Below are 23,742 nucleotides of genomic sequence, written 5' to 3' on the forward strand. Positions count from 1 at the left end.
TCGTCTTGTATTCAGGTAATAATTCAATGGTAACGTTTATTGTTCATACACACTGTGTTTTATTTAATTTAATAGCGAAATTGACCGCAATTAATTTGCAGCAAACTGTTTATTTTTCTACATGAAAGTAGAGAGAGTATATTTGCTCTCTGTTTGCATATTCACATGATCTAGATTTCATTTCGGCTTTTACTGCAATTCGTGATTGACATGTTCCTAATTGCCACCCCTCAAATTATACTCTTTATATAGAAATCATTGATTTATATGAGTGTAAAAATTGTTACGGTATTTAATATGATAAAATATTTCATGTTTTGGGAGGAGAATATTACAATTCGAAAATTAAATATAATTAATCAAAGAAATACAAATGTTAAAATATTAATTAATTTAATATTCTATTTAGTTTGTTTTATTTCGACAAATAAAATTATAAAATTTTGTCTGCTCTAATAATTTTGTAAACTCAATTAAATTTGTTTCTTGTCAAAATTGATTTTAGATTAGCACTCCTCTTCCTGAACCACTCAACTTCGATAGCAGAGAAGAAATTCGAATAAGATTTTATCCCGTTGGCGTTGGTAACAAACGAATCACCGTGGTTGCACCAACTGACGTTTTACGATATATGTATGACGTAAGCCGTGTATTCATCTAACTCCAGCGATTCCTAGCAGACTGCTCATGCAAATCCACTAGCTGACGAGGCAGCTACAGTTGCCGCAAACTGGTAGACGCACATATGCTTCGAACAATAAAGCAAAAGAACAAGTAACGACTCAAAGATTTCATGTGGAAATTCACAAAAGAAAAATCATCCTTCGTATGTATTATATAATAATAATAATAATAATAATAAAATGTACCTCTAGTATACAATAGAATTATTATAATACGGCATGAATTGTAATATTCCTCATCGATTTTGTGACATAGCATTTTTCTTTAAACAGGAAAAATCTCTCTTATAAAATTTTACATGAAAACACTACGATGTTCTCGCTAAAAATTGAAAAATGCTCTACAATATTGTCATAGTTTTTTAATTTCTTCTAGATTGCATAAATTTATTTTCTCCCTTTTTTTTACATAGTACGTGCTCTGCGACAGTGACGTCTCTTTTAGCCCGGTATTACTGAAACGCTTTCCGTAACGTGCCCATAGCAACGAAAGTTCCAAAAGTTAGAGGAACGTCGTTACGCAGCCGCGACACTCTACCGCTGCGCCGTATCCATTTAATTGCATTACGTTCCCGACATCCCGCGGCGTGCATACAATCCACGGTCGTCTGTTAGGCTTACTTCGGCGACTCGTCACAGATTATTCATGCAAATCCCACAACGGATGCGGCTGGATATGGCGCGTGTGCGACCATGGTGGAAATATGCGATGCCTAACTTCGCATCCTTTAATTAAATCCACGATCGATGGGAGTGCGATGCGTTAATTCGCACACTCCTGTCATTATCCCTTCTGATCACAAGACACACGCCGACGACCGCTAATGTCGTTCTAATAATGGCACATACGCCGACCGTAATTGCGCGAACTCCGAAACCGAATCGAGACACGCTCCGCGAATCCGTCCGCGTCGGTTTGCGTGCAGCACGTGGGCCCGATATATCCACTTTGCCGATCCGGCACGTTTGTTGTGCATATGTGTGTTGCACAGTGCGATCGATTTTAGATAATTCAAGTTTTTACAGACAACTAACTCGAATTCCTTCGGGAAAGTAATGACAACAGTTAATAGTTATTAGAGCGTTATCCTACTTCGAAATTATACCAAAATACTCGAACTGTGAAAAAAAATATAATTCAGAATATAATAGAATGTTGAAAGTTTTCTATTGAGAGAGAGAGAGAGAGAGAGAGAACGAATAGTGCAATCGACGAAATTTAATATTCGAGACTTAGGCGATTTAAATGTACTCCGCAATGGAAAATTTGTGTATTTCACTTTGCATTTTGTTTATAACTCGTATTTTATTAGAATGATATAATTATACGAATATTTGCAGTAAAAAACATCATATAACTTTATTTATGTTTATTCATTTATTTTCTCCCAAAAGAGAGAGCGTTTTTCTCATGGCTGTTTCCACCCTATCGTCACCGATGGCGAAGCAGCGGTTAAACTGCACTCGTGTAACGCAAACACGATCTGCACTCCACGCTGTGTTGATCTTGCTTGAGCTCAAACTCCCACGTGTAAAATTTAGATTGCTAGCAAGCTCCAGCCTAATTATTGCTTCAGCGATCGGCACAAGAATTTATAACGGTGTTGTGTTGTACTTTCATTAGCCTGGTAATGAAAGTCTAACGAGATGTATATGTCATGCATAAAATAGCATGCCTGCATTAAAATTTGCGAATATGTTAGTTTAAACGCACACATTAGTCTCTTGCCAAATTCATTGTCATCGAGAATAACATTCAGCGAGGGATAAGAGTATCTAATCTCATCAACTAAGAATATCTAAGGTGTTCGGAGCTGATGTGGATGGCGCTGATAATTTATGTGATCCACTTTGAACGTGATTTCTCGTACTAAAGCAGATTTTCAACTCAATTTTCCCATACTTCCAGTGATTTAAGCTGCTTTCATAGTTACTCGCACAATTGTGTGAGTGGAACGAGGTCGAACATACAATGTACAGCAACTACCTTTTCCGCTCGGCCGAAAACAGGCGTTTGTTAAAGCATCGGCACAGAAATACCGCAGCAGCGCTGCCGGATTGGAATCATAATGCGCTTTTCGACGGATGCAAATGATGTATCCGACCGGCCTCCGATCGGTCTCCGGCGATCGTGCTTGCACCGTTCAATCTGTTCCATGGTTTGGTTGCGCCATTGTGCTGGGAACCGGAAGTCGCTTAGTATGGTAATTTCGTAATTTGTTTCCCATTGTGCAGCGGCGTATGATGTCGTAGCGGCCGATCGATTTCTCGTTGGATGCAAGCGCGTGAAATTGCCGTGTTGATGGATACTGTTCTACCTAGTCGAATATATGTGAATTTGCATGACGTGATTTTTTTATAGCTTCCTGTCATCGTTTTTATTACGTTGAACAAGATTTTGCACGTCTGTGAACAACCAAATGTTTTTATGTTTTATTTGTCAGATATATGAGCCAAGGTACGTATATACGCACAGAAGAGTAGTATCGTAAGATATTGCTAGAAGTCTCTGACAAAAAAATTGATTAATCCAATATACGAAGTATGTTTCGAGTCCTTAATCGATTCGGCACGTACATGATTTATAACAATTTATTTTCTCTTATGGTTTTCCTTTTACAAAACGTCGCTCTATAGCCAAGATTAAAAGAATGTGAGATTGAAAGAGACACGGCCAGCAATCCGAGCTATTGATCTCGACAGGGGACGCGACGGGTGTGTAGTAAATCCTAACTAATTAGTCTGAGCGACGATAACATCCCCCTTCAGTCGCGCGGCCTGTCTCCCTAAACTTCTGTCTTCTCCACTCTCTTCTCGACGTGCAATGTCTCCGCTTGCGCTTCGCAATCTCTTCTGCGGGGGAACGCAGAAGCTTCCTCGTGACAATCCCTAAACTGTCTGCACGTCCCATTGATTAAACCAAATGTCGGCTAGCTTCTCTTCAGCTATCCACCGTCGTTTCACGTGTCTAACGTTTTCTCCGCCAATTCTAACGAGGTCGCAAGTGGAAACTTCACTCGCAAAGATCGTACAGATTACCGAGAAAGTTCTCGGTGTCTACAGATTCATTAATAAAAAACGAAACTGGCGTTAAATAGAGATCGTTGACAAAACGCCGAGAGCTCGCTGTGATTTTCGCCCAACGAATTTAACTGTAAAATTAAGATGGCTGCAATCATTAGCGGGCATATCAACAAACTAATTATCATTAGAGTTAAATCAAATAAGAGAATGCAAAATCGTAATTTTATTTTGTACTTTTCATTCCGTGATGATCATTCCGCGATGATGAAAGACCGTTTCTGATCAGATTTATCTCATAATGTGTTAACTGATGTATCTACATATATGTTAATTAAAATATTTAATTAAGTAACTATCTGTACAAAATATATACGCTTTGATTTTGGTTTATATTAATACTATTATATTCAGAGGAAATTAATAATAATAATAATAATAACAATATTAACAGAATCATACATATTTAATTAATTCAATAGAAAATTCGTTTCATTTTTACTGTGCAAGTAAATATGGCATTTTGAGTATGTGTGGAAAGAAAACTTTGCTGAAGGGGGAATATATGCCTTAAATAAATAATCATAATAATTAATAATTACATGACATAAAAGTTTGTACAATGTGCCGTGTGCGGAAATTCACGACAATCCCTAAAATGTCTGTACGTGTTCTAGATTAAAATAAATGTTAACGGCCTTATTATCTATATATTATTCGGTTCATGCGTTTAAAGTTTTCGTAAAATCAATTAGTTTGCAAATCAAATCTTTATTTTTAGAATTGAGAAATATAAAAAATTTATTCAATTAAACATATAATATAATACAAGAAGAAGAAAAAAGATTAAAAATTCATTAAATAACTTATTAATTTTTAATTAAATTATTGACATAGCCAATAAAAATTCTTTTTTCCTATATTACATTTTAAGTTCCTTCTAAACTTTATTTATTACTTTTCTGATTTCAAATGATTTACGAAGACGATATATATTCCCTTGTGATTTACGCGATCGTTTTATGCGGCTAATAATATTCAAATAATTTAATGAGGTCGAAACTGAGCGTTCTTACGCGGAAACTTACAGACCTTCATAATCTTCATAAAAATCAAGGGAAAAGTTTTGTTTTATGAGTCGCGGGAATGTCTTTGCGTAAGTAGGGTAAAAAGAAAGTAAAGTTTTAAACCTATTGGATAGGAAAATCAGAGCCCACGGCTTTAGCAAATTTATGAACAAAGTAAGAATATTTTGTAAAAAGCTTAAATGCAAATAAAGAACATTTTCACACTTTTTCCATTCTCATTGATGGTTATAGTATATCATTAATCGAAACGAAGAGATACGCATTAATTTTTGTATTGTGTAAAAAAAAACACGAAAGTAATTTATAATATATTGCCTCATGCTTCACGCAATTAAGAAAATTTCAGTCTGCCATTTTTCTGAGCAATATTATATCAATACTCTCTCTCTCTCTCTCTGTCTTTCTCTCTCGTTGAGAATCTTGACAATCTTGGAGATCGTATGGAAAACTCTTTGTATATGAATATCTTCCATTATTAAATTGATAGTCATTAAGATAATGCATGTAATATACATTAGGTACATTAGATATCAATGCACATTATACAAATACTCGCTGAAACTTTTGACCGTATGGAAAACTCCTTACATGAATATTAAATTGATATTCATTGATATAATGCACGTAATATATTATACAGTATATACATTTTAATATTGAGAGAATATTCGTGCAAAGTTTTTTCTATGCGGTCAAGATTTTCAATAAGTATTCGTATAATATTATTTATCACAAAAAAAAAAAAAAACAGCATATGCACTAAAATTTTCTTGATTGCGCAAAAGTGAAATAATATTAAATCAATTTCGCATTTTTTTTTACCGGATCAAAAATTGATCTCTCTCTCTCTTTCTATCATTCGCGCCAAGCATCATAGACCATATCGAATACGGCAATAGCGACAATTTACTGGTAGAAACTAAATTGCACAGCTACCTCGATGAGATAAATCTCCTGTACCAACATGTCAAATGGCTGATAAAAGCAGTTGGGTACAGGAAACGCGCGGTATCACACATTGTCCTGCGATCGACCATTTAGCCCGATTGTTTTATCGGAATGAGCGCAACGTTCTGCGAGAACTCTATACTGAGCACCTATAAATGCCTCCACGTTATGGGAATTTTCCGAGAGAACACATAATTTCGAAACATTGAAAAAAGAATTGATAACTAAACAACTGTTCTAAACAAAAACAGCCAAACATCATGCAAGAACAAGTAAACAACTTTTAAAAATTGTTTTAGATTTTTTGTAATAGCTGTATTTATTTTCATTTTCTCTCTCTCTCTCTCTCTCTCTCTCTCTCGCTCTCTCTTACAAAGAGAAATAAAATATTTAGACAGTGTGAATGTAAATCAGCAAGTTAGACTGTTGATTCGATAATTACTCAACGGACATACGCAGCTGCCCATCTGTCTGGCGGAAAATTAATGGATGTAATTAAAAGAAAATTAAAAGTGCTTTTCCATTTCGTCTGAGTCTTCGCAATGTCGTAAAGGGTCGTGAAGGTGAAGTCGATTTAAATCCTGCTGTCAGCCAGAAAGACTTCTCGCGGAGCAATCTACTATCGTGCATCACGCCAATGCGAACTAATTTTAAGGACGGCATCAGGTTTGTCAAGGCGAGAGGAATGGACGGAAACAAAAAGGGCAAGATAAACTTCGGGAGAAAAGAAACTTTTCGTAGAGAGGCACCCTCTTTCTTCGAAACAATACTAATTGAATTGAATTGTGGAGCGTGGTTAAAGGGGATGTAAAATGTATATCTAAATGACGAACATCGTGAAGGCGACTGTTACTCTTGAGGAGAGTGACTTGCGGAAGCTCAACTGTATATAACAGACGAAAAGCTGACGTTACCATGACTTGAAATTTTGTCTAAGATTCATTCACGTCAACCGGCATACAGCTACACAGATCAAAGCAAGCGAAACCACTAATTATAATTTAAATTACATACAGACTTGTTTTGAAGTTAATCTAAATCATAATACGATTTCCATTAACACATGTAAGAATTAATTAACTATTTTTGCATAGATTCCGTTTTAATATCAGAATAAAACAAAGTATCTACAAAATTTTATCCTATGTAAGTATATTTGTATATGATATGTATAGAAAACTTCATTTTGTGCATTATATTGTCAATTAATTTAAGAAAATTTAAACTCATATAAATTATTAAATAAAATTTACTTCAGTTATATTTGCAATGTGAGCGTAACGCATAAAAAATAAATTTTAAACAGCACATGTTTAAATGTTACATTCCGTAGCTCATAATATTTAAACCTTCTTATATTTCTGTATGGTATTAATGTATGGATTTCACTCTTATCTCGTATAATACGATTTAAACAATTACTTCGGTTGGAGATTTCGCCGTCTACCTATGGAATATTAAAACCACAGGCGTCGCGTTTTCCGCTGACGCGGTTCAAAAATTTCATTCTACCATCGCAATACATTTGCGAATTTTCATTTTGACGGCAACGAAAACAATGAGACTGCTGTGCGATTCGACATGCGAGTGTAACAACACTAGAAAAATGTGTATTTCTTCATGACGAGAGTTGTACACACACAGACACGTATTAATGTCATTACGAGTTAAAATTCGCGAAGTTATCCTAGCGTCTCGGTTGTTTACTATGCACATAAATTTAATACTTTGTATTCTACATTCCACGATGTTATCGATCGCCTCTACTACAAATTTCTTCGCGCAGAATTCTTCCGTTAGGATAATCTTGTAAGAGCTGCAAAGTCTTTGATAGGTTTTCCTTTGCGAGAACAGCTTTCTACTTCGGTCGTATTTCAAACTCGAAGGTGAATGATCTCTCTTTTCGGAAAGCCCGAAAATTTTTTTCGTCCCTTTTGAGTTTCATCGTAAGGAGATTCGCATCGCTCCCAAAGGATGCGAAATCGGCTATTATTTCTCGTTTAGTCGAGTGAAATATTCTTCGTCGGTTAGGGAGTCGTTGGCAGATGCGGATATCGATATTTCGCCGTTGGCTTCGAGCCGATAGTTATCGCTGTCGTTAAAAGTTATCTCAAGTTCACAGGCGTGAGCGGAATATGAATATTCGGTTCATAATTCTGCATGTATGGACTGCATCTTTATTCTCAAGTTTGAAAAAAAGAATAATATAAGTTTAACATGTATTTTTCTTTCAAGTGTTTGTACGTCTCCTGCAGTTTTGAATAATTTTCGCTACTGAAAAAAAATAATTGCAAATAATATTGCAATAAGCACTTTATAAAAAAATTAAATTATAAGCATTTTCCTTAAAGTTATACTTAAATCTGTATAAATTAAGTTTTGAAAAGTAATTTGATAAAATATAAACCAATATTGTGTGTGTGATTAATAATTTAGTTGTATCTAATGTTTATTATTATATATTTATACATATATATAATTAGTTATAAAACAATGATTATAGTTACTCAAAAACTTATTTTTCGATTCATTTTTACAATAATTGTATTTAAGTGTGTTTATATACCTATATATATACATATATATATATGATGTTCGTTAATAATAAATAAAATCCCATGCAAGAGTCTCTCGTATATTATGCAGAATTACAAAGAGGTATAAAAATCTTTCTGTGTACAAAAAAATTCGTTTCGTTCATTTCTATGTACATTAATATTATACAAAAGATTTCCTGAGAAAAGCAGGAAGCGGATTATATAATGCGAATATTTCATATAGTCACAATACATGTATACAGCATATACAAGGCAAACCCTCTTTCCGGCAAGTTATTAAAGAGAGATTGCTTTTACCGTCGCCCGTAAGGAGAACGGGTGGTGTTCTGGAAGGAACCCGAATTCAGCAATTAATTCTCGCTTAGTTCAGCGAAATATCTTCATCAGCTAGGAAGTTTTTGGTCGGCATTTCGACGCCAGACTGGAGTGTGATTAACCTTTATTTAATAACAGTGTTTTGCAGGTCATTAATAGCAAAATCTAAAGAGCTCGATCTTCAATCGTCCGAAATACGAATCTTTAATTTATGAAAAAGCTAAATTGCATACATCGTTTAATTACAAAGTTTTTCTCTTATGAGAAAAAAAAAGTTATATAAAGAATGCTTTTCGTGTTTTTATACGATAATAAAGGATCGTATTATCCCAAGTCTGTAGAACAATTCGTTTAAACTACCATGGCTTACTGAGCTCAACGTGTTCCGTGTGTAATCATCGATATTCCGATAGAATCGCACGGTCGGGACTGCATCATTAAGGTTTTAGCAAGGGTTGCTTAACCAGGGTTATCTGGAATGAGCACATGTGAAATTACGGAGAAACGGCGCCGACCGAAAATTTGCCCTCACCCGGCTAGCCAGCTTCTCTCTTTTCGATTCCTCGCTAACCACTCACCCCGTTCTTCTTTTCAACGATACGGACTTCACCCTCGTTCGGCGAGTTATCTCGGGGTACCCTTTATCCCGGCCTTTTGCCTCGTCCAGCGAATCAAAGGGACGCCCCTTCCCGGCACGTTCGTCCAGCCAATTTCATTATGTACATCCTGTCCACGACAGGATATCGTCCGAAAAAAATAGTTGGGTCCACGAAGCATCCGAGTGGTCGAAGAATGCAAGCAAAAGTGATCGCCGTTGATAATAATTATGCATCCCCTGCTATCAATGATGGTAGTTATATGTATATTTATTTTACAAGCATAAAGGTTTTTACATAAAGCTGTTGAATCTATGTAAAATGTCAAACAACAGTATTATTTCAAAATAAGTTTTATCACATCTTTGCTGTAACATCTTACAGTTTAATAACTGTATGACTAATGACTTTTCTCTATGTACGTAAAAAGAATGTCACACATGTGTGTGTGCATACAAAATAAAACTCAATCTGCTTTCTTCTTCAAATTGAAAAAAAAAGAAACATTATTTTAGTCTAACAAAAAATTTTTAGTAGTATCATCCGATTTTTCTTTCATCACGTTATGTATATGTATATTGATATGTAAAACATGTGATCGATCCTTTGTATATATAATATCGTATAATATATTTTTTGAAAGTCCAGTCCGAAATACATACGCCAACTTTACGTGCTAGCCGTAATTAAGGAAACATCCATCGCCACCCTTGCTGCGCGCGCGGATTCACCCTCGTTTACCACACTACCACGAGCCCTTCGCTCAGCAATTCGCTCGTTGCCTCCTCTCAAATCAAAGGAACGTCCCTCGTTGCCTGGTATATCATGGTCAATTTCATTACATGTGCAATGTCTGTCGCTGGGTAGACACCTTTGAATTTACCATTAGTGCCTAACAAATTGCAGACTGTGATTTGCAATGCATTCTTGTTCGATTCTCTGTACGAATACACTTCAACATCTTGTAGACAGTATCCATTAAAAAAAAAACCGATAGATAACTTTTACAGTACACAAAACAAGGTAAAAATTTTATAGATTATATCGAAAACAGCTTTCAGAAATTTATAGATAAAAATAATAGATTTCTCACGAGTTAAATCTTCGAGGAAGAAATATTAACAGAATGTTATTCATCTAATTATAGAATTACCTTATGTAAAAACTTTTGTGGAAGTCGATTATAAATTGGTTATGTCTTTAAATTTTTAGATAAAACATGTTATATTTTTAAGAGGAGATTAAAAATTTTTATCTTAACTGTTAATGAGAGAGTGTTACGTGCAATTTTTCAATGACATTATTAAAAGAACATTTTAATTTTAAACTTTGAGAAACAATTTATTTGAAAAAAGACAAAAATAAATCATAAAGCTGAAGTAACCATCGAATCTCGTAATACTTTTATTTGGATTCGATTATTGTTTATTTAGTTCGGTGCAATCGATAGGATAACTGTATAAAACTTTTTCAGTAAACCTCTTTCATGATTTCACCTTTCTAAAGAGCAGATGCTTCGTTCAATTGTGTCTTGCAATCCTTGTTCATTTCGTATTCTCTACCTTCCGAAACTGTCTGCAAACTTGGACGAGTCGCAAAACAAATTCGCGATGATTAATTAAAGTTAATTGCAACTTGAAAGCTCTCACGAGTGTTATATTTCATAAAGATTAATTGAGAAACTCATAAAATACACTTTTAAAGAAAGATTAAATAATATGCTTAAATATGTGCTGTGTGATATGTGCCCAAAATAAACACATTTTTTTTATATTTTGCTGATTATTGTGCATAAAAATTGAATGAGATTGTAATATGATTTTGACGTTAAAAATCTTGAATATAAATTAAAAACAAGGAATGTCGAGAAGGTAATTACAAATAGAAAAACGAATTATAAAAGCATATTGTTGTATTCTAGTTGATTAAGAAGAGCTTATACATGTACATAGCAATGAACAAAACAAAGGAAACATATAATTATTTTATTAATTTTGCAAATCATTTATTCTGATGTCTCGGTTTCATGCAATATTATACAAAATGCAAACCCTCTGAAGTTACAGAATTATTAATTTGAAATAAATGACGCGAAGCACGGAAACCATTCGGTACACAATGAGAGGATATGATTTTTGAAACCTTTTTAATTATTTCTTGGCTCGTTAACTTTAATCATTCTCGGCGAACGTAACTTTAAACCTCGTGCGAATGCGTCGCGCAATAGTGTTGGCATGCAAAAGCACGACCATGTATGGGGAAAAGTCAGACATAAATCCGGCGGTGCTGTAATTTCTGGCACTGGCGAGATGTGGCCTGGTTGTGGTCTTTTTCAATTAGACGTTCGCGATGGTTAGAAAGTAACGAGCCACTTTCCACGCGACGCTTTCTTTCAAAGAATTAAATAGTAAACTAACGACTCCTATTTGAGTCACTTGGAGAAATGTACGTATTGCTATCAGTGTGCGGTACAACAAGACCTCAAAAACGCCTGCAGATAGAGAAAAAAGATTCGATAAATCTAAAGTTTAATTATTTGGAGCTGTTAAAAGAGTTTCTGTTAGAAGAAATAAGAAATTATTTATACGTATTCATATATAAATATTTTTGTAATATATAAATCAAATTATACAATTAAGTCTCTTTAGTATTGAATAAAAATAACAAGATATTTATCAAGTTAAACTAACGAAACTATTACGTCACTTAGTTACATTGCAATACGTGCGCGCGCGCGCTTTTGTAATTCAAATGAGCGGAAATTAACAATTTTTGTTTCAAGTGTTTCAACACGATGCTTCATTACTGAACATTATTAAACGAAACCCTGCAATGCAGGTTGGTGGGTAGTTAAATTCTGCATATCGCTATCATTCTGTTAATTATAACGTCGCATAGCGACTAATTACAGCATTAATTATAGAAGCAATATATTCGCAAAGATATTACGGATTGCGAAATAGGTCATCGATTATAATCGGTATTTCCAATACTTCCGGCTTCCTTACTATCAAGTGAAACCACTCAAAGAATATTGTATACTGCTTGTGATAATGATTACGTGAGATGTTTTATTATCGTTTTTATAATTCAAATCAATCTATATTTACTCTTATGGTTTTTATAAGATGAAATAATTGATAATTAAAAGAGAAAAAGAGAGATTACGAGCGTGTATTCATTTCTTTCAGGCGTTTCATTTCAATCAATCTTGATGTCTGGCGTTTACTTTTTCTAAATACCTCGCGCTGAAAACTACGGTCCAATACTTTCCTATCGCCGCATGTACGTACACGAAGCCGAGCTTGTACAAAAGCGGTGAGGTAGTAAAGTACTCGTATTTTTAGACGTCCCCTACAAGAGAGTACTCGTCGTGAGTAGAAGTGGGGTCGCCTTTTGTCCGTCGCTGGTAATGAGCGACGCGCGACACTCAGAGTGGGACGAAACCAAGCTGGTATACGGTTGGGTCGGTTGGTCGCGGAAATGGACAGATCGGACACTTCTACGTCGGACACTCGACGTCGCTATATACTGGGAATGCTGGGGGAGAAAAACGAGACCATCTTTCTCCCTCGGACTCCCAGCATCCACCGGCGGCGACATACATATAACGAGCAACGGACAAACTCTAACGAGGCTTGCGCATGGCTACCGTTTCATCGCAAATATAGTCGTCGGATATCCTTCGCTCGGCCGATTCCCGTTTTGCGGGCTAATTTGCCATGGCAGGTCAACTGCGCGTTTCTTCATTCAGTGTACGAGATACTCAAAACACGAATAGAAATTTTTTGTAGGAATTTTTGAAATGTTCCAAAATGTTTCGTTAATATATGATGGATAATTATCTCGATTATGAGTTTCTCTCCAGGATAATCCATTGAATTTACTGGAATATATGACGTTGAGTTTTATGGAAAAAATCTCGGCTTTAATCCCTTTTTGTTGATGACAATTGACATTTAATTTCTATTAAAACGAGTAGTATCTAAAAACTGTTTTAATTGTTTTTACATCGCGCATAACCAAGTTCTGAATTTCGTGCAACTTCCCGAAAGCCACGATTTTGTATGCTCTCTGTTACATGGCATTTCGGTATCTTATGTTATATCTTGCGATGGATGTTTCTAGGAAGTTGAAGCTTAGTGCATAAATAATTTATTGACTTTAAACGAGTGTGTCAGATTATTTGTCGGGCAGTGTTTCATCAGTGTTTAGTAGAAAGTCGACGACGCACTCGGCAAAGTCAGGACGAAGTTCGACCGATGGAGAGTCACGCGATGCTTGTACTTGTAAGCGAAGACAAAGCCATAGAAGAAGAAGAAGAAGAAGAAGTGGTCGGGGATTTGAGTAGGGAAAAGACGAGAGTGAAGGCTTTCTTATCTGAATTTCAAGTACCATGCCGTGAGAGGAACATTCGCGTCTTCTCAGAGATTTGTGGTACAGCTTGTAAAACTTTCGTGATGCCATCGAGATTAATTAATGCACCGATTTAAGCGCGTTGTTATCTTCAAGAGATATATGCTGTACGTAAAACAAACACACAGAGATAGAAAATAATACATCACAAACAGGATTGTTTTCTGACAAATATTGGATAATTCCGATAAATTATCTTTTTCCTTTTCAATGATATATTCGTATGATGATATATTGATTCTGGAATTCTAAATATATGGTATATTAAATTTAATATAACATCACACACAAAACAAATGCTAACAACATTCTGTATGTATGTATTCCAAAGAACATTTTTACTAAATAACGAAATCGCATCAGGGGATCGGTGCCATTACTATTTATAGTGTTCAATAGCTCTGTTTTATTTTCTCCAATAATTCGCGATCATTTAGCTGGTGGTGCACGTTTCCCTAAGACGATCAACTATTCTACGCGTCGTGCGGGTGCAACGATATAGTCTCTTATCTCAATTTCTAGCGGACTACAGAATGTAAGAAGTATGTTTCCTAACGGTGGTGGTAAGCCAGTTGTAGGAAACTTTCACGATATCGTCGAGAGCTAATTAATGCGCGTTGTAAGAGGGAGCAATTACCGAGTTGGCCCCATTTAATTTCGGAGGCAGAATAATTTCGAGGCTCGCTTAAGGTGGAAGTGGGTCGCGGAACGGGACATTAGCATACGATCGTGTATGCGACATTGCGCTGGTTTTTTTATCTCGCTCTTCAGAAGAAGTCACGTCTCGCTCTTCTCGGCTTTCTGCTGGTATTTCCGCACGATTGCGCCGCACAAACGCTGTCCTACGTTATAAATGTTGCTACTGCATAATGTAATTTACCATCGACATCGCTTAGGACGAGTTTATGAAAGAGCTTTACTTTACAATGATATTACTAATGGTGCTTCACATTTTACTCATTGCCGCGGATTCACGTTTAACTACATGTATTGTTAATGCGTAATCGATCCTCAGTAGAAATTAATTAACATGAAATCTAAATGCGACGCTATAATACGCTTGCGATGTGTACCTGCATATATCTCCTTATATATATATGAAATGATTGCGGTATTAACATTTCCAAGCTAAACAATTTAGTCTTTCGTTTACAACTTTTGTAATTTCTTTCATCGTGCGATACACATTTTACAATTTTAATTATATTAAAATTGTAAAATTATGAAAAGATTATTTATTCTTGTCTTGATACCTACATTTGTTCCCAAAAATTACAACAATTTTAATAATTTTGTTGATATTAATAGAATTCCACTGCAAAAAAGACAAACAAGAGCTTAAACGTAAATTTCATTAAAAAAGCTCTTTAAAACAATTTATCATGTTGAAAAGCATTATATTTTGTTGAGATCTTACTTTTGCGTGCGACTTGAATTCGAATTTTCGGAAAATCCGGAGAGCGAGCGGCTTAGTGATCCTTCGCATAGGAACTTGAATGAACACGTAGGATTTTCGAACAGAGATCGTAATCTGCGGGTAGTGGGTTTCGGTAGTATGGTATAGTCATAGTTAGTATACATATAGAGAAAAGAAAAAGATAGAAAGGAAGTGAGTGAGAGAGTGAGTGAGTGAGTGAGTGAGTGAGAGAGAGAAAAGGAGGAGCAAGGAAGAGAGGCAGAATACGCAAACACGTTGAAAGCAAATAAAGACGAGCATCGAGACTGAATACACCTGTATTGGTGTTACAAGGAGCTAAGTTATATCATTTCGTAAAGTTGAACGCGCTAGCGTGGCTTTACTTAAGCCCTCCTCTGGTTGCAATAACGAGTTTAACGCGCGGCTGTTGTACCAGCACGATTATCTGTCTTACGATCCGATCGAATAATTAGCTCAAAAACTGCTACTTAACCTAAATCCTTTTTGTCTTTTAGATATTAAACAAATATAAAAAACAAAAGTACATTTCTAATATTATCATTAAAATTTTTTCTCATTCAGGAAACATTAAAAAACTATATTTAATTAAAAATCAAATAAATGTATGTGTATAACATTGACAGAGATTAAAAATGAAATTAAAAAATTATACATATTTATACAAGTATTATATGTATATATATAAGTCTCTAAAAATTTGAATTAAAAAATTTATTAAATTAATATATATAATGAAAGCCATTTTTTTAAAGTCAATATTGAAAATATTTAAAAAGTAATTAAAATTTGAAATTACATGCAAGTAAAATGTTTTGCCATAAGACGTTAGATTACATATATTTGGCCATGATTACAAATAATTTTAAATTATTTTAAATAATGTATTTATATGTGAATATTAAAATGATTAATTCTGTAATCCTCTATTACCGTATAATTGAAACAATTATATTACAATTCCTTAATTATATATTAAAATAAGCTCGTGCTTATCGTGATGTAAGTAAAATAAACTTGTATTACTTTAGAACATACCTTGTCGCAAAACTTCAATCGGAAAGGAATTTCCGTCAGGTTGCTTTTATTACTTTCCATACTTTAACTTTGTGCAATTTATAAAATTATGCATTGATGGACTTCGTGGTATTTCTGACATTTTTTAATATTTCACATCGCGATGTGCGGGAACAATGAGAGTGCCAGTACAATGCGAAAAATTGCGTATATAAATGAATTCAGTAAAATACCATTCCACTTTGTATATTATAGTCGTGATTACTCTATGTTTAGGGTACTGACTTTTTATGGTACAAAATACCTTTGTAACAAATGTATATTAAAATATACAGTGAATATATTCCAAGATAAACGGTTAAATTAAATTGTATAGTGGAAAAAAATATGATGTTCCTGATGATCTTCACTATTCTCATTTCCAAATTATTTTTTTATTAGTCACTTAATTTATATTTTGTAAATTTGCATTTAATATGAGGAAATAAAGAAAGAAAATCAGCCCTCATAAATGTTGCGCACATATTACCATTTTTAAATTAACTTATAATTTTGCATACATATAGGAGTTATTTTATACATTAATAAATATTTAAAGAAAATAAAAACCTCGATATAGAAAATATAATAAACAGCGCCAAGACGTAATTTACCTATAATTTTAAATCGACAAATATTTCGCGATAAGAACAGAGATGGAAATTTTCAAAGATATACTGAATTATAAAGATATTATATAGTGAGGTATGTAAAAGTGTAAAAATTAAAATAAACGGTCTGTATCGAATTAAATGGATTTAATATTGTTCTTAAATTTTATAATAAAATGAGAACATAAAGTAAAAAACTAACTAAAGTGTCGTACGTTTCGGAACTCATAGGTCCTTCTTCATGCGATACAGACATGCTGATATAATAATTATAATTCGATTTTCCTGTTCTCAATGCGAGAACATTGTTTAGAGTTAGATAATTAGTTGTCGTCAATAAAGATAGTCAATGAGATAAATATATTTTTAAAAATTACAATGTTATATTAAAATGTTAGACATGAGAGAGAGAGAGAGAGAGAGAGAGTGTGTGTGTGTGTAAATAAAAATATAAACTTTTAGTTATTCTCTTTCTTTTATGAAAAAAATGTTTGAAATTAGTATAAAGAATTAAATCAAAATTACTAACTATTATGAATAAAACAGCATGCAATTTTCTTCGAAATGCTGAGAATAATGTAACATGTTAAATTTTATAAACGTTTACCTTGTTTTGCATTATTTAATTTAACGTTTAGACAGATAGGAAATTACATAAAATGACGAAGGCAATCGCTTTGAGTAAATGAACACAAATATGTGCGTAATTCCACTAACAATTTAACTAGATTTAGAACATATTGCATTCAATCTTGTGTAATTTAGATTGAGAAATGCGGGTGTCCGTTGTCCGTTTCGTCATTGTTCAACATTTCAAAAAAACATTTTAAATAATTCGATAAATAGAGAAAATAGCACATTCGATAGATTGATAGATTCGAATGATAATACGTACGATTTTAAATTGGCAAATTTTCCAAGCGAATTAGGAATGAGAGCACACTTGGGACCTTTCGGACGAACGAACGGTATATGAATGCTAAAATCTTTTCTTTTCGATTTGCCTTTGTTCCAACTTTTCACTAGACAGTTCTCGTTTTTTCTGCGACGCATTTCTTAATAAATGACCCACTTTAATCTCTCGCGCTTGAGGCTTGTAATTCACGTTCTCAATTTTATTGATAAAACAAGGTAATAATCAATATATGTATATTACGCAAATTTATATACTTAAAACAATTTTCCATACAATTTTTTAGTTCAAAGTTATTTGAAATGTTTATTGATAACATAATAATTATTCTTTATAATTGCAAAAATATGAATAATTGCTATTAATATTCTAATTATGTAAAATAAATTATTATTTGTAGAAAGATCGTCTCACATTTTTTCCCACAAATGTAAACCAATTTAATTCCACATTATAAGAATATTAATAATTCGTGCACAGAAAGATTCAAAATTAAAGGGATACTCTGAACATGCAATGAAAATTACAGCAATGTCATTGATCATAATCGTCTGTTTGTTCGGTGCAGTCGATGAAGCCAGGATACTGGTGGTACTTCCCTTGCATGGTTTGAAGAGTCACTACATCGTGTACGAACCGTTGCTGAAGAGACTCAACGCGAGAGGTTAGGTTAGGTTACGAGATTGTCACAGTGACGTACTTCCCTCAGAGAATTCGTCTGGTTAACTTCACCAACATGGACCTTTGGTTCACTTTATCGAATGGAATCAATATTCTACTGTTTTTTTTTTTAATGTCACGATTTAGCAAGGTCTTCTAAAACTAACGTATAGATCTTTGTTGTACACACCAAGCCATAAAATAAAGAAGATTACCGATACAAAAGAACACTTTGATTTATGATCGAGATTTTTGCTACCAAGTGCTTTATGGATATCGTCCATGCTTTAAATATATCTAAAATAGTAAGTGCTATCAGTTATGTTTGATTATTGATCGAATGAGATCTTGGGAATCTTGAGAATCCAAGCTACATCCCTAATATCTTCAGTTCATATACTAGGCGATGAGTTTACTTGAAAGGACGATTAATATGGCGCTTTTATTGATCGTCAAACTGGTTATTAGGCAGGGAAGCAGATGCACGAAATTATCCTCAAAATTATTATCAGGAATTAATTAATGTCTATCGCGATATTACTATTTTTATCAATTACAGTAAAGTATGTGCCACACAAATAACCAAAATTTCATTCAGTACTACCAGGAATATGAGATTAATAATTATCTATTTTACAGATAAATGCGTTATCGAAAAATTTTATACAATAACGTACGTCTTCAATGTAATTTAACTGTTTCTATATATATATATTTTTTTAAATCTACATTTTTATTATATATAATAAAAACAGAATTGAACTGATTGTCGTCATAAAGTCCCATGCGTCGAATTCTAAAATACTGCTTATTAAATATAGCATCGGCCTATTCGTCATATATCGATTAGATATGTTGAATGATTATTATTGTCAGCTGACAGCTAACTTAAGTACATTAAGTAAATTCAGAGTACGGTCCGATTGATCGAGTTATGAGATCGCAAGAAAATGTTTTTTCGCATAATTTATCCGATTGATGCATTCTGATTCAGGATATCGTTGATCCTGACGAACAGTCATCCGGTCGTAAGTGTAGCACGTTCTCTGGCGTCAGGAGTTAAGGAAATCGGAGGTATTCATATTCCAATATTGGGCCCGAAGCCACTGCCCATGGATCTCCAGGATTATCTGGACTCTCAGAGCAGAAACGGCGTTATTTACTTTAGTCTGGGATCGCAAATAGACACGTCCACTATACCGAACCAGGTGTTTGCCGCCCTTTACCGAGCATTCGTGCAAGTACCGCAGCAAATACTGTGGACGTGCGGCAAAGAGAGAATGCCTCCGCTACTGGGAAACGTTAAGTGCATTGGGTGGGCGCCACAGCTCTTCGTATTGTGTACGTATACCTTTTTTGTTTCTGCGAGGGATTAAACGTCGAAAGAAGCTTATCCACGAAGGTCACGAAAAGAGCACACTCCCTCCTATACTGTAGCGTAAACCAAGGAAGGTTCCTGATAATGGAGTGGATGTCGATACAAAGAGTTTTCAAGTGTTCTGATTTCATTTTATTTTCTTATTTTTTTCTCATGCATATTTCTTTAAAATCTACGAAAAAATAAAGAATTTTATCAATTAATTTGACTTTAACGCAATCTTAAAAGATATACATTCTAGTTTTATTATGTCTTTGACATCTTAAAAATTTTATGTCAAATGTATCTTTTTATATTTATTATGGGATAATTATTTATACCAACTATTAAGTTTTCTTATCAGAGTTATAATAAATTTTACCATAGTGACAATGACTGACAATGATTGACAAATTAAAAACATTTAGATATTGCAACATTTTTTAATAATTATAAATATTTAAATCTAATTAAGATAACAGTTGATTAGAAATTGCACAATTTTTAGTAGAGTTGTTCTAATTTACAGAGATTTTATTTATTCTATGTTATTGTTTATTCAAACTTTTTAATAAGATCGTTCTTTTCAGCCCTTCATTGATTGCGCTATTACCGGCGTGGTATTTGGTGGCAATGAATCCCCACATTCACATATACACAAAGAGAATAATGCGTATTGCCGTTACCATCGGGCAAATCATTTATTTATTACGATATTATTATCCGGCGATCGCATAAAACCCATTGGAACTTTGCATTATCGTTAAATAATCCGCAGGTCAATTTGCACGAATATTGAACGGCTTTTAATGCCTATTACAAATTTACCGTTTGTTCTTATTAAAGTAGCACGACGCGTCTATCAAGATACACGAGGTAAAGCCTCTACGAAAGGCGAATTAAAACTAGAAGAGAAAAACAATTGGTTTTAAAACTGATTAAAAAATGCACCCGCAAAGCACAATGCTCGTATTTCAGAATCATCCAGTATGAAATATTTTTATATACAAACATTTATATGTATATTCTCTTTCGAATCAGATAAAACGTTTAATGAGTGTCGCGCGATTTTAGATAGCAATTATATTACGACTTTATTTCTCGGTCTTTTATAGCAACGTTTCATATGATTTGATAAAGATAACCAATTGCTTTAGAAACGCAACGGGTAAAAATAATTGCATCTGTATCTGTAGCATATACATATCATCTACACAATTCATACGATCTATATTCAAGCGCAGAAACACGTGATTTGTTTTGCTTTTTTAAATTTTTTTGTGAGGGTGCCGTTCGCGTATATACCTGAAGGGAACAAATTATTTTCAGGTATTCACTCGTTTTTCCTCTAAACCACCGCTGCGTGACCAACGCTTTTCATGAAATTCCATTTTCGTTATATTATGCAATCAACCTCGTTATCCTTATTATGTCGTTTTATCCGTTATTACAGCTTCATTTTTGCGCTTAAATTTTAAATGCGCTATCCAAGAAGTCATTGCCACTTGTTCTCTGCTTTGAGATAAAAGATTGAAGAAAATATTAAAATTTTTAATTAGTTATGAACTGATATTAAGTATGAAGTTTCAGTTGGAGAAGTAAAACGAATATTAAAAAAATTAAAATTTAAACAAAAAAGAAAATGTTAAAATTTAAAACAGGCAAGTAATTCTCATTTCAAAAATTAACAATTAACTTCAATCATTGTTTATGATTTCTTCGTAATATGATATGTTATATCAAAATGTAAATAGATGTCATATTTTCATATATTTTTCAAGATATTAACAATGCGTATTTTAACAATAAAAATTAAAGTCACAATATTAAAAAACAATTTAATCGCAGCAAAAGATTTTATTTATTATATATCATAATAATTGTATGATGATTAACAGAGTATCTATAATTATTATAATAAGCTATTCTACTACTTGCAATCTATTACTTGTATATCTCTACCGATCTATATCTATACTTAAGCTATTAATACTTCTTAGTTCGTATATTTTGCAGTTACACGGAAAGGCACAAAAAGCTTCTTTTCGATTCAAAGATCATTCAACATTGCCAGTGGAAAAGTTGCATATTAGGTAGACACAATACGTTACAATTCTTTCTGATTTTTCAAAGACAATGCTACAAAGTTAACGTGGTGTTAGTATTTGCTGCTAGATATTGCTTCGATAATGATATCTATCACAATTTTTGTACTTTGGTTAATTTATAAATTATATGTTTGGTATAATATTGTGTTCTCTAAAAGAAAAATAAGTATCAATATCGATAAGAAAATAAAATAATTTTATACACAATATGCGAAAGATTTATCTATATAAAATAAGTTATCAAATAAACTATTGTGTAATATATATAAATTAATTAAAATATTATTAGTTCTCTAGAAGAATTTTAAATTTCGGAGATTTTTGTACTTGAAACTCTTTCGTAAATTATTAAAAATTCTATACATTTGATGTTGTCTGGGCACATCTATTAAAGTGTTAAAAACCTTGATAAATTGCAAAAGAAAAAAAATTATCGACACCGCGGACACCTATCGAAACCATCTGCTTCAATGAGTAGACAGGACCTATCAAGCATCTGTTGCAACAAGTTCTTGGAAGTCCGTCGGTAATTGTCAGGTGAACGACCGTAATCTCAAATTAATTGAACCTCTTCCTCGTTACTGGAAATCCTGATATAGCTTAACATAGCTCGACAAAGACTAAAGACAGCTGAGACGCGGCTTTTTACACCGTAGAAAGACGATGATGATAAAATTAAGTTTCTACAAATTCAAAGTACAAAAGATTTTAATCTATTCTATCTCCGTAAAATGGAATTATAATGAGATTTTCTTTACTTACTTGCAATCATCACAAATAAATTATATGTATCTTCAAAAAACCACGATTTTAACTTATTATATTCAATTAGAAGTATTTTATATTATTAAAAAGCAATATATTCGTTCGAGTCATCAGTTAAATTTTTCTGAGCCGATCTATGCGTTCGCAATGCATCTGTCATTTTTAGTTTTTATCTCAAACATATAACCGCCCCGAGTGAAGCGGAATAGTGCAACTGACAAAAATATCAGAACGCGATTTATTCATTCTTTTGCACACGGATATTATTAAACAAACCGTCATATCGTTGTATTTGTTGGTGTAACTACGCAACCGTATGACGTGAGATTTTAGACAGATGTGTTTAGTACAATAATTAAATAAATTTCCACAATAACATTTATTTTGTACAAAATAGAAATGTTATCTCGTCGAAAATCAGGTGCATTGACAAAAAAAGAATTATTGCCTTCTTCCTTTTTCAAGCAACCGATTTAATTGGGATAAATTGCATTGTTATTTTAACATTTACAACGATCCTTTGTTTTATCTTAAATATGAGTTATTCTACAAAACACACGGCAAATGGCTCAAGCATAAACCGAGTGTGTACACTCGTAGTACATACTCGGTTTCAACAACACAATGGTGGCACGCCGTTACATTAATTGTAAGAGTCATCTTATACTACGGAAAGAAGCTTTTGCATATTCTAGCCTTATATCACTCACACGCTTTATTATAAATGTGCAGGTGGCACAGAGAGCCAAAACAGGAAACCGGAAAAGCCAAGCGAGCGCGCTTGGCTCTCGTAGGAAGAATAAAAGCGCAGTATAAATTGGGGTAAAGCCGTTGGCTCCTTTGTGCCCTCTGTGAATGCAATTCAATAAAGTGTTTAGAGCGAAAGCAGCACAAAAGAAGTCTGGCGATAAATGACAATTTGCTGAAGTTGGCAATTACGGTGAAGTACGCTGCTGCTGAAAGGTGGGCTTAATGGAAAGTTGTTAGGAAGTAGGCAACAATAGAAGATAGACTGATAGAGAGACGTCAGAGTATGAACTTCCCTATGATTTTTTTCCAGGGTAATTTGCATGGTCAAGTGCTCACTAGAAAGTAACTTCTACAATTTTACACTAAAATAACAAATTCCTCTTAAACTCGATTTATTCTTGTTACACTATTCAAGCTCTGTCGAATCCGAATGATTTATCGTTTTTTGTGAACTGGTTGTGT

The 23,742-nt window shown here is 33.6% G+C and overlaps 1 protein-coding gene across 1 annotated transcript; it reads left to right on the forward strand.

The window, feature by feature from the left end:
- Positions 1–18,156: 18,156 nt before the first annotated feature.
- Positions 18,157–23,324, forward strand: LOC108772099 (UDP-glucuronosyltransferase 2B15). Its single transcript, XM_083287320.1, is given in 8 exon segments — positions 18,157–18,303; positions 18,305–18,387; positions 18,495–18,538; positions 18,541–18,699; positions 18,702–18,768; positions 19,212–19,255; positions 19,258–19,641; positions 23,263–23,324. Coding segments are annotated over 8 exon segments (990 nt in total).
- Positions 23,325–23,742: the final 418 nt, after the last annotated feature.

This window comes from Cyphomyrmex costatus, unplaced genomic scaffold (assembly GCF_001594065.2).
Source record: "Cyphomyrmex costatus isolate MS0001 unplaced genomic scaffold, Ccosl1.0 scaffold18, whole genome shotgun sequence".
Lineage (NCBI taxonomy): Eukaryota > Metazoa > Arthropoda > Insecta > Hymenoptera > Formicidae > Cyphomyrmex > Cyphomyrmex costatus.